The 12,841-nt window shown below is 41.2% G+C and overlaps 1 protein-coding gene across 4 annotated transcripts; it reads left to right on the forward strand.

The window, feature by feature from the left end:
- The first annotated feature begins 197 nt into the window (after positions 1–197).
- On the forward strand, positions 198–12,819 carry LOC121156529 (bromodomain-containing protein 8-like). 4 transcript variants are annotated; one of them, XM_040980409.1, is made up of 7 exons: positions 202–2,119; positions 5,332–5,334; positions 5,552–5,703; positions 8,848–8,937; positions 10,152–10,220; positions 11,887–12,064; positions 12,501–12,819. In XM_040980409.1, the coding sequence occupies exons 1-7, from the start codon at positions 1,844–1,846 to the stop codon at positions 12,549–12,551; spliced, it is 819 nt and encodes a 272-aa protein (XP_040836343.1). In that variant the 5' UTR covers positions 202–1,843; the 3' UTR covers positions 12,552–12,819. The 4 variants fall into 4 exon arrangements, with proteins under 4 accessions (XP_040836394.1, XP_040836482.1, XP_040836343.1 ...); XM_040980460.1 differs by lacking the exon at positions 8,848–8,937 and having other exon boundaries at positions 198–2,119; XM_040980342.1 differs by lacking the exon at positions 5,332–5,334 and having other exon boundaries at positions 203–2,119.
- The last annotated feature ends 22 nt before the right edge of the window (positions 12,820–12,841 follow it).

Raw genomic sequence — 12,841 nt, forward strand, 5'->3', positions numbered from 1 at the left:
AGCTTCTGGTTTGTTCCTGTATTTCATAATTTTTGGAAATTTAGTAAAGGGGACAAATGGCTTGATAATAAATTGCCTGCAAAGAGACAGTAAATAAACAGTTGAATTTATGATCAGTGTCTTGTGGTATTGCATTGTTTAGTAAGGACCTGGTTATTCAAATTTCAAGTGTTTGTAAACGTGGTTTTTAGAGTTATATTCATGGCATTTTTAAAAAGGCTTGAAAATGCTACATTAACTTTTTTCATGAACATTTGTCCTTTCAGACTATTTTACAAATTGTATTTCTAAGATAAGATTTTATAATTTTTTTGCTTTCTGTGGATAGGGCTCTTGTGTATAGAGTTAATACTGCTTTTGAGGGCTAACATCAGTTTTAAGAATTGGCAGGAATAGTTCTATTTCAACTTCTGTTACTAAGTAAAAAATTTTAACTATTAGTGAAATGAACTAGTTAATGAGTTAAAGAGGTCATCATTAATAGGCTGTTGTCTAGAGCTTTATGCCTTGTTAAGCAATAAGAGTTTAAGAGGAACCTGGTAAAGTCATTTGTTAGCGATCTCTGAAAGTAGGAAATGATAACCCTGTGAGTCAGTCCAACACAGAATGAAATATTTACAGTATTTCGCTCCCAAAGCAGTACACAAGCAAATTGGTAAATACACTGAAGCATTGCAAGTTGTAGGTTTGTGGGGAAAGTCCCCTGGAAGGACATAGGTGCTAAGACAAACGGATGTTCTTTAGCAGGATGAGTTGATAGTGTAGAACATCTGTAAGGAGACAGATGTTACCAGGGATCATACTAAGAATAGGTATGTTGTACCATCAAAAGGACTTAATAGAACTAGCTAGGGAGGATTTAGACTAAAATGTTTGAGATAATAGGTGTTTTAAGCCTTGAGACACATTTTGGGAAGTAGGTTGGGTTAAAGTAAGGGAAACTAATCAGGAGACTGATATTTTCTCAGAAACAGGATAGGGACTAAACTAGTGAAAAGAAGGCTTATTATAGTAATAAGAAATTGTGAGTTCTGTAGGCTAGGAAAGTGGTGATGGTTGGACCAAAGAAGTTGGGAAGAGCAGATAATGCTGAGTTGAAGGAGATGGTAGGATTTCTAAAAGGGAATTAGCTTTTGAATGCATGTAAGAATGAGAATGCATGAAAAGATTTGGGAGGACAAAGTTGAAACCTCAGATAATTAAAAATATATATATTTAAGGAAACAACCAAAACAGTCATATTCACAGAGGTCACAGTTTAAACTTTTAAAATGCAGTTTGTTTTTTTTTTAAGGATGTGTTAAGATTAGGCAAGAAAACAAGACAGTTTATTGAAAAAAAGGAAAAGTTGTAAAAAAATAGTTAGGAAAGCAAGATTTTTAAACAACGTTTTTGCTCTCATTCTGAGAAGTGACAATTGCATCTGACCATAGGGATACCAAAAGTAATGTCGAAAGTATTTTGAAATGAACGATCAATAGCTCAAAACAAAAATCTGTTGTGCCTCAAATTTATTATCTTGCATTTGAGTTTATGTATGATTTAAGGGTTGATAAGCTAGCTATACCCCAACTCTTTCCCTTTTGGAGCATGAGTTAAATCAGGTAAAACTAATTCCTGGGTAATTTCTTTGTTGTACTAAATTGTACACTGTAATACCTGCATTCTATTGAAATGGAACTTTTTTCTTTTGTTCCTAAAGGTAAACCATATCATCTCCCAGCATTTCCTTCAGCTAATTTTTATACTTTCTGATAATGAAAGAAATGACTAGACTTTACTGAACTTAGGTGAAGATCCCTGTAAATATTGATTTGAATAATGCTTCCCCCTCCCCCCCCCCATGTATTTACAGATGAAACATGAGTGGTTTTGGTTGGAATCTGTACAAGAGTATCAAAGTGACACTGATTTGAGCAACTACTGCAGGTCCCTCATCAGCACGTGGAACTCCAGTCTAGGTCTTGATGTGGGCAACTGGAGGAAAACTGAGGAACTCGAAGAAAGCAGCCCAAGGAGAGAACCTAGTGAGCTGCTTGTGGGGGATGAAGGCAGTGAGGAGTATCAGGACGAGGCAGAGCAAGTCAACCGCCAGAACCTCCTCCATTTTCTCTCTGAGGTAACGGGGAACTGTGAACTTGAAAGAGTTATACTTTCTAACATAATGCTTGCCTTTACATATTTCTAGCATTCTTAGTATTCTTAGCCTCACAGTGACAGGCTAGGTATAATGGTGTATCTTGCAACACTTGATGCTGATAAAGAATATGCACCAAATAATTTTTTTTTCTTTCTAATATATGTGTCGATTTGAAAGGCAAAGTGACTGACAATGGGAGAGAGAGATCTCTACCCACTGGTTCACTCCCTAAATGGCCACAAAAATCTAAATTAAGGCCATACAGAAGCCAGACAGCAGCCTTCCCATGAAGTTAGCAGGAAGCTATGTTGAAAGTGGAACAGCCAGAAAAGTAGAATCAGCACTCCAATATGGGATGCTGGCCTTGCAACTGAAACCGTTCTGTGCCACAACAGCAGATCCCAAATACACTTTTTGACTGAATGTTTCAAGATCTGAGTCATTACGGGCCTAATTACCAGATAGAACTAGAATCCCAATATATAGGATTGCCCTAGGAGCATCTTCACAATTTAAAGTCATGGCAGATGAATCTTACGTGAACACTACTTAAAATTTTTTTTTTCTTAAAGGTTTATTTATTTTGAAAGAATGACTGAGGTTCACTCTGAAAATGGGCACAGTGTCCAAGGTGGGGGCAGGCTGAAGCCAGGAGGTCCTTTCATGTCTCCCATGTGGTTGCAGGGGCCCAAATATTTGATCCATCTTCCACTGCTCTATCAGGCAGATTAGCAGGGAGCTGGATTGGAAGTGGTGCTACCAGAATTCCAAATGGCTCCTACACTGGATGCTGGCATTGCAACCAGCAGCTAAATCTGCTGCTGCAATCCTGACCCCCTCCTTGAAGTTTAAATGTGGTAACTTTAAGATAATATTTTGAATATTTCCTTGCTGGGACTATCACAATGGTTTAACTAGTTAATCCTCCACTTCCAAGTGCCAGCATCGCATTTGGACACTGGTTTGTGTTTCAGTTGCTCTGTTTCCAATGCAGCTCCCTGCTTACGGCCTGGGAAAGCACTTGAGGATGACCCAAAGCCTTGGGACCTTGTACTTACATGGAAGATCCAGAAGGAGCTTCTGGTTCCTGGCTTTGGATTGACTCAGCTGTGACTATTGTGGCCATCTGAGGAGTGAATCAGCAGATGGAACATTTTTCTCTTTCCTCTCTGTAAATCTGCCTTTCCAATAAAAATAAATAAATCTTTAAAGTTTAATTGCCCTGGTGACCAGAAATAAACAGAATTGGATGATTTGTGTTTTTGCTGCAACTGGACACATTAAGAAGTTAGGTCAGGATTTGCAGGTATTGGAGTTCAGTTGTTGCTACTTCTCTCTTAAGTGTGGTTCAAAATTATCAACACTAGGCCCAGCACAATGTGCCAGGATCCCATATGGGTACCAGTTCATATCATGGCTGCTCAACTTTATTTCCAGCTCCTTGCTTATGGCTTAGGAAAGCAGTAGAGGATGGCCCCCAAAGCCATCTGTGTAGGAGATCTGGAAGGAGCTCAGCTCAGCTGTGTCTGTTGTGGCCACGTGGGAAGTGAACCAGTGGATGGAAGATCTCTGTCCTCTCTGTAAATCTGACTCCAATAAAAATAAATAAATCTTTAAAACAAATTGTCAGCACTTTCCCTGGACAGCCAGTCTGGTTGATAACTCAGATCAACTGCCAAAAAATAGGATCCTAGGAGAAAACCATACCTGTTCACTGTTGTATTTTCAACAATTAGTGTGTGCTTATGTCTGTGAGATACGTCATGAACTATAAATGACTGGATTAAGTAAGCCCATTTGCAGTCTCAGACTTGACACTATAAGCATATGGCATTATTTTTAGATGTTGATTCCCCTTGGTGTTTCTGTGCATCTCACAACTAACTTGGATTGCAGGTAGCTTATTTAATGGAGCCATTGTGCATTAGCAGCAAAGAATCGAGTGAAGGCTGCTGCCTTCCATCTGGAACCAGGCAACAGGAAGAAAGGAAAATTGAAGCTACTAAAGAAAGGAAGTGCTGCAGACAGTTTGAACAACTGTTAGCTGATGTAGACCCCTTAGAAGCTGAAAAATCGCTACTGAGAGCAAACGGAAAGCCAAAGGTAGGTAGCTCCAGCTACTTCTGATGCTTTTTCAGTTCAGGGACTAACCTCAGAGAGTGAGGAGGTAAGGGAATAACGTAAATCAGCTGTCTGCACAAGGTGGTATATAGGCAAATTCCAGAGACCATACCTGGATCCAAATTGTTTTAATGTTAATTTGTTTTTATTGGAAGGCCAGATAACTATAGATAGGAGGAAAGACAGAGGAAGATCTTCTGTCGCTGATTCACTTCCCAAATAGCCGCAAACAGCCAGAGCTGAGCTGACCTGAAGCCAGGAGCCTGGAGCTTTTTCCGTGTCTCCCACATGGGTGCAGGGTCCCAAGGCTTTGAGCTGTCCGTGACTGCTTTCCCAGGCCACAGGCAGGGAGCTGGATGGGAAGCAGGGCCACCGAGGTTAGAACTGGTGCATACGTGGGATCCTGGGTGCGTGCAAGGTGAGAACTTTAGCCACAGGCTACCATGCCAGGTCCCAAATTATGGTTTTAGCACCAGTTTTAGTTGTGTCCTAAAGAATATTACCAGACATTTTAGAACCTTAGTTTTTTCCTTATGTTTGCTGTGTGGTTTAAGGCAATTAGAACAGAGCTTGGCTTAAAATACTCGGTGAAGGGCCCAGCGTGGTGGCCTAGTAGCCGAAGTGCTTGCATTCCATGTGCTGGGATCCCATATGGGCACCAGTTCATATCCTGGCTGCTGTACTTCCCTTCCAGCTCCCTCTTTGAGGCCTGGGAATGCAGTCGAGGATGGTCTTGGGACCCTGCACCCATGTGGGAGGCCCTGAAGCAGCTCCTGGCTCTTAGCTTTGAGTCAGCTCAGCTCCAGCTTTTGCAGCCACTTGGGGAGTGAATCAACAGACAGAAAATCTTCCTCTCTGTCTTGCCTTCTCTCTGTATAACTGACTTTCCAATAAAAATAAATAAATCTTTAAATAGATCTTTAAAAATATAGTAAAATTTAGAATACTGTTGTTTCCACTAATATTTGGCCAGGTGAAGCAGATAACTTGAGGAGCAAAGGTGATAATGAGTGCTTTTAAGGGGTGTGATGTGCAACTAGAATTGTCTATGTATTGGTTTTCATTCTGAGGGAGTAGGAATGAGGGGAAGAGTCATATTTTCCCCTCAGTACCAGCAAGATTGGTGTTAATAATTCATTGACCTGGGTCTAAAAATCAGCTGCTGCGATTTCTACTATAGCTTCACATAATTGTCTTCCTCTCATCTTAATGTTGACCTTTTCTCCAGGAAAAATACTGTGCTGATAGCAAATAATGTCTAACATCTTTTGTGTTTCCTGGCAATCTCAGGAGGAGTCACAAGAATCCAAAGAGGAGGACCAGGGTGAAGGGTACGGGTCAGAGATGGAAGAGTCCCCTTTAGGTGAGTGTGAAGATGGCTGCAGCCTTCAAGGGAGTCCTCTGGTGGATATTCTTCTCAGCCACACAGCCTCCTCAAATCTGTAAGTATAGATTTGTATCCAAAGTTGTCAAGGTCGATAATTTTATTTCTGTTTATACCTTTTGCGATATTGTTACCACGAAATGTAAGTTTTAAAAACATAAAAATAGTTGGAAAACACTAAAATACACTTAAGTGGAATTTTTAAAAAGACCTATGTATTTGAAAGAGTTACAGAGAAGAGAAAAAAATCTTCCATTCATTGATTTATTTAGCAAATGGCTACAATAGTCTGGGGCAGGGCTCTCATGTGGGTGGCAGGATCCCAATTAGTTGGGCCCTCTTCCACAGCCTTCCCAGGCCTATCAGCGGGGATTTGTATGAGAAGTGGAGCAGCTGGACTCGAGTTAGCACCCTGATACTGGATACTGGAGTTGCAGGCAGCAGCTGAACTTGTTGTGCCACAGTGCCAATTTCAAACCTTTCACCAACATTTAGAATCTCTGCGCCTGGCATGATAGCTTAGTGGCTAAAGTCCTTGCCTTGTGCATGCTAGATCCCATATGGGTGCTGGTTTGTGTCTTGGCGGCCCTGCTTCCCATCCAGCTCCCTGCTTGAGGCCTGGGAAAGCAGTGGAGGATGGTCCAAAGCCTTGGGACCCTGCACCCACACAAGAGACCTGGAAGAAGCTCCAGGCTCCTGGCTTCAGATCGGCTCAGCTTTGGCTCGTTACAGCCACTTGGGGCCTGAGTCATTGGACGAAGATCTTCCTCTCTACCTCTCCTCCTCTCTGTATATCTGACTTTGCAATAAAAAGAAATATATCTTTTTAAAAATCTCTTTCGCATGAGGCAGATGTTTACAGTTATGTACTCCGCTCTGACCCTTGACTTCAGCCTCATGCTATTGTAGAGCCTAGGAGGAACAGTGGTGGTTACAATTAGTTGCACTCTGCAGCCCTTGTGGGAAGTCTTGACTGAGTCCCTGCCTCCTGCCCTGCCTCCTGGTGTTGGCATTTTAGTAGTGAACCAGCAGATGGAAGCTTGCTCTCTGTCTCTTCCTCACTGCCTTTGTGCTTCTCTAATTAATTTTTGTTTTTATAAAGATTTATTTATTTTGGAGGTCAGCACCATGGCTAATCCTCCACCCGGGTGGCACCAGCATTCATTATGGAGACTATTTCATAGTTAGGCACCCACACCCACATGGCATACCTGGGTGAAGTGTAGGCTCCCAGCTTCAGCCTTCCCCTCCAAAGCCATTTTGGAGTGAATGAACCAGAATGTTGGGATATTTTTCTGTCTCCTTCTTTCCCTCCCTCTTCTTGCCTTTCAAATAAATAAAAAATAAGTAAATCTTGATTCATAATAAAAAATGAGAATGTGGGGAGAAACCCATTTAGAAAGTATAAAGTAGCAAGTATAACATGATATTTAACTATGCAGTAACTAGAAAACTTGCCAAATATAAATATTGTATTGATTATAAAAAAGAAACAAATATTGGACTGAAATATCTTTGAAAAAGGCTAAGTAAATTACTTCATCTCAAGGAAAGTAATTTGGAAGGAACGGAGGGAAAAACTAGGAAAGGAAAGCAGGAAGGCCACTGAGGAAAATGAAATTTTCTTAGGTATCTTAAAGATTACTATGTGGAAGAAAGTGAAAAGAAAAAACAATGTACAGTCTTCAGATGAAACAGAGAATTCTTTGGTATGTAAACCACATTTTCTTCTCTGTAAATATGAGCAGGATACTTATCAATGTGGCATGTTTCTGTACAAAAAACAGGGCCAGGGCCCGGCACAGTGGCCTAGTGGCTAAATTCTCTTCTTTGTGTCAGGATCCCATATGAGTGCCAGTTTGTGTCCTGGCTGCTCCACTTCCCACTCAGCTCTCTGCTGATGGCCAGATAAAGCAGTGGAGCATGGCCTGAACCCTTGGGATCCCGCACCCATGTAGGAGAAAAGAAAGCTGGTTCCTGGCTTCAGATTGGCTCATCTCTGATATTGCGACTAATTAGGGAGTGAGCCAGCTGATAGATCTATCTCTCCTTATCTCCACAAATCTGCCTTTCAATCAATCAATCAATCAATAAAATTTTTAAAAGGGACCAGATTCAGTTATCAGATCTTGATTGAGCACTTGTTATGTGTCAGGCACTGTAAAGGGCACTTGAAAGAAAAAATCAGTAAACAGGGGCCTAGGGAAGTAGCCTAGTGGCTAAAGTCCTTGCCTTGCATACACCGGGAGCCCTTAAGGGTGCCAGTTTGTATCCTGGCTGTTCCACTTTCCATCCAGCTCCCTGCTTATGGCCTGGGAAAACAGTAGAGGGTGGCCTAAAGCCTTGGGACCCCCTGTGGGAGACCCAGAAGAAGCTCCTGGCTTCTGGCTTCAGATTGGCTCAGCTCCGGCCATTGTAGCCACTTGGGAAAGTGTATCAGCAGATGGAAGATCTTCCTCTCTGTCTCTCCTTTTCTCTGTAAATCTAACTTTCCGATAAAAATAAAATAAATCCTTAAAAAATAACCAATAAACAGTAACTACTTTCATCTACTAGTTCTTCAAACTAACATTTGCTAAAGAACAAATCAGAAAGAGTGGAAAAAGTACAGATAGGGCCTGGCAGTGTGGCCTAGCGGCTAAAGCCCTCTCCTTGAACGCTCCAGGATCCCATATGGGCGCCGGTTCTAATCCTGGCTGCTCCACTTCCCATCCAGCTCACTGCTTGTGGCCTGGGAAAGCAGTGGAGGACAGCCCAAATCCTTGGTACCCTGCACCTGTATGTGTGGGAGACCCAGAGGAGGTTCCTGCCTCCTGGCTTTGGATCGGCATAGCATCAGCTGTTGCGCTCACTTAGGGAGTGAATCATCGGTCGGAAGATCTTCCTCTCTGTCTCTCCTCCTCTCTGTATATCTGACTTTCCAATAAATAAATAAATCTTTTTTTTTTTTTAAAAGAAAAAGTACAGATAATTGTAGATTTGTATGATATTTTACAAGAAGACAGCTACTTCACTGGGTAATAATAGTAAGGGAATATAGTTTGGAGATCATTCTGGAAGCATGAAGCATTTGTTTATTCCTGTAGTGTTAGATTCCTTGAGATGTTAAATAGAAGTATTATGTCTTAAGACACCTACTTTGTCCACCTGGGGGAGATAGAACACCATTTGTGAATTTACTATCGCATGTTTTGTCTTATAGGACTGATCTAAACCAGGATGAAGCTCTTCAGGATCATTTGCTGTTTAAGAAGACTGTTCTGCCAGTCTGGAAAATGATTGCTAGTCACAGGTAAGTCTCCAAGATGGTAAAAGAATGTTCAGAACTGAAGCAGGGTCTGGCAGTCTGATGTTGCAAGCACCTGTGGTGCCAGTATCCCATATAGGCATTGATTCGAGTCCCTCCTGCTCTGCTTCCAATGCAGCTGTCTGCTAATGCACCTGGGAAAGCAGTGAGTGGCGGCCCAAAGCCTTGGTCCCCTGCAGCCACGTGGGAGATCTGAAAGAAGCACCTGGTTCCTGGTGTTAGAAAGGCCCAGCTCTGGCTGATGTGGCCATTGTGAAGTGAACCAGTATATGGAAGATCCCTATTTCTGTGTCACTCTCTCTGTAACTCTGCCTTTCAAATAAATAAGCAAATATTTTTAAAAGAACTAAAACAGTATTACAGATCAGAGTATAAACATAAGAGGAATATATTTATCTGAAACACAAGCCTGTTAAGGGGCAGATCCTGGATCTGAGCCTGTCTTATTCATAAGTGTATACTTCCACAAGTCTATAGTGCTTAATGCTAAATGTGGCTCACTTAACAGCATGCTTAAAGTGGGTTGAGCTGGCAATGCGTACATCTCATATCAGAATGCCACTTTGAGTCCTGGCTACTCTGATTCTGATGCAGCCTCGTGTTAACACACCTAAGATGACAGCAAAATATGGGTTGGTTGGTTTTTGCCCACTTCCACCCATGTGAGAGACCTAGAGTTCTTGGCTTCTGTACGCATCCTGTCCCAGACCTGGCAGCTGTTATGGCTATTTGGGGCATGAAGTAGCAGATGCAATTATGTTTATCTTTCTTCTGTCTGTTTCTCTCTTTGTCAGTATTTCAAATTTAAAAAAAAAAAAAAACACATCTTAAAAAACATGGTTGTATTGTTTAAATTGATTCTAGAAATTAGTTCTTATTACATGGTAACGTTTATATTTTGTTATACCACCTTTCTGTATGGAGATTTCTGTTTTTCTACAGAAAATGCAGGACCTTTGGATAAATTTCTGAACCCTAAATCAGTATAATAATAAATATTTTGTAGATTTTTTTCAGTTCTTCTAATGTGGCTAGAAGTTAGTAGATTTCTTGCTAATGGGGATCACAGTAGGCATTCCCTTAAGAGAAGTCTTACATGAACTAAGTTACATTCTGCAGTTTTAAGCGGTTTTGTTCTTTTCTCATTTGCAGTGATTTTTCAGGGTTTCTTTATTCTCTCTGGGTTTGTCCCTTAACAGATTCAGCAGTCCATTTCTGAAGCCTGTATCAGAAAGGCAGGCCCCAGGGTACAAGGATGTGGTGAAAAGGTCAGTAGAAAAGTGGTTTAAGAAAAAGGTTGTTTACTTTTAGATCTGATTTTCACTTCAATTTTCCTGTCTATTGAATTATTATTATATATATATTATATATTATATATATGTATGTATTTAAATTTTACAACCAAAGAAACTTAAAAGTTGTAGTGACTTCAGTATCTTAATTTGGGAAGGAATGCAAGGAACAATAGGATTCATTAGGGAAAAATGACTTATTTGTGGTATTGAGTACTTTTGATTCTTATATTGATAGTTTTGACACTGTTCTTTGGCATTCCTTTTTCTTTTAAAAGAAATTGTATGCTCATTCAGGCAGCTATGGATGTGCCAAATGAAAGTTAGCAAACGCTGGTTGATTATAGTATTTTGTAGCATAGTTTCTCTAAAATTCTGTCAGAAATGCGGTCAGTGTGAAAATTAGCAAGGAGCTTTCAAGACTGTCTTAATCCACTTGTGCTGCTAAACCAAAATGCCACAGATTGGGCAATTTACTAATGATAGACATTTATCTCTCTAACCTACCATGATTAAATCAAGAGGACATAGTAGACATCTGAAACAAATACATAACAAAGCGATGAAATTAAAGCAACAATGAAAAGTCTTCCATCAAAGTCCAAGATCTGATCACTCTATTACAGAATCCTACAAAACATCAAAGAAGAAATAACTCTAGCACTCTTCAGACTGTCCCAAAACATTGAGCAGAACGGAACTCTGCCAAACTCCTTTTAGAAGGCCAGCATTACTTTGATATCAAAACTACAGACCTGTTGGGGGCACTGACCATTTCCTGCCCTGTGATTGGCCCTTTGCCCTGATTGGTGTGCCTTGGTTCTCTTTAAGTTGATTGGTCAAGTTTGACAGTTAAGCGGGGGGCTTGGCGGGGGAGGGGCTGGAGCATAACGGTGGGTGATAACGGTCACAACGGAGTTAACGGACGGAACGGAAGATCAGAATAAAAAGCGCCTTGGAGACTCTCTCAGGTGTCGGGTGATTTCTTCCGCGGGACGGGAGGACCCCCGATACAGACCTATATCCCTAATGAATGTAGATGCAAGGATTCTCAATACATTACTAGCAAATCCAACCCAAAACCACATGAAAGTAATAAATGTGTTATGAATTTTTCAGATTTATTCCAGAAATGCAAAAGTAGATTAACATTCATCAGTTGATAAGCGGCATAAGTTATATGATTATACCAATAGAAGGGGAAAAAAATCTCGTATGGTCATCTCAATAGGTTCAGAGAAGGCATTTGAAAAGATTCAACACTGCCTGGGCCCAGCATGATGGCTCAATGGCTAAATCCCAAATGGCTGTAATGGCTGGAGCTGCTGATCGGAAGCCAGAAGCCCATGTGAGGCCAGAATCCAAGAACTTCTTCCAGGTCTCTCACATGGGTGCAGGAGCCCAAGGACTTCGACCATCTTCATTGCTGCCCTTCCAGGCCACAATCAGCAAGCTGGATGGGAAAGTGGAGCAGCCAGGATATGAACCAGCACCCATATGAGATGCCACACTTGGAGGTGGAGGATTAGCCAGTTGAGCCACTGCACCAGCCACACTATTATTTTCATTAGGAACCAGATAGTTCTCCAAAAGAGTTTGACAGTTCACATTAATGTTTCTGGTTTCTCTTGGCCTTTTTCAGACCCATGGACTTAACTAGTGTGAAAAGAAATCTGTCTAAGGGACGAATTCGCACCTTGGCTCAGTTCCAGCGGGACCTGATGCTGATGTTCCAGAACGCTGTGATGTACAATGACTCTGATCATCACGTGTATCACATGGCTGTGGAAATGCAGCGCGAAGTACTGGAACAGATTCAGGTACCGTATGGACAGTTCTGCCGGAAAGGGGTAGAATAGTCTCTGGAATCTGGTTTTGGAAAGTCTGTCAATAACTGTGACGGTCCCAGAGATGATATTTAGAGATGATTCAACAGTCTCACCACACAAGCGTTGTGTCTGGTGGTTTGGAAAACCCTGAGCCTCCGTAGGTTCTATTTTAACTAATTATGAAGTGTCACAATCGACTGTGAGAAGCAGGAATAAAGAGAAATGTGGACAGGTGGGTAATAGGAGCGCCTGCTTCTAGATTTTCAAGTCAGCTTCAAAGAAACATTTACGAGTTTCTTTTCTTGGAAGTATTATACCAAAGGAAAAAAAAAGTGTAGTTGAGTCTATTTACTGAATAAGGGAAAATGACTTTAAATCCTCTAGCTTTCGTTTTCATAGCTCGTTGTCTGTGCCTTGACCCCTGCAGGTGCTGAATATTTGGTTAGACCAAAGGAGAGACTTGAGCAGTCTGGAATGAAAACCTACCAATCCAGTGGATGATGGAAACCTGTTTAGTTGACTTGGAGCTGCTACTCTGCCCTGTTCTCCAGTTTAAACCTCTCGAAACTCTGACCCTGAGAAAACGCCAGTACTTTGTTTTACCACTTTTATGTTACTCTTTCTAGTCAAAGTAATACATTGATTCACAACCAGGGAGCAGTGGTACCTGTGGATAGACTATTAAAATAAAGGGAGAAGAGCTGGGATTTGGATTGATGTCATGCATGTTACCCATTTCTTTGTCCATAGACTTAGCTTAGAGGCATT

Source organism: Ochotona curzoniae, unplaced genomic scaffold, assembly GCF_017591425.1.
Source record: "Ochotona curzoniae isolate NIBS_2020 unplaced genomic scaffold, NIBS_Ocur_1.0 contig_1, whole genome shotgun sequence".
Taxonomy (NCBI): Eukaryota; Metazoa; Chordata; class Mammalia; order Lagomorpha; family Ochotonidae; genus Ochotona; species Ochotona curzoniae.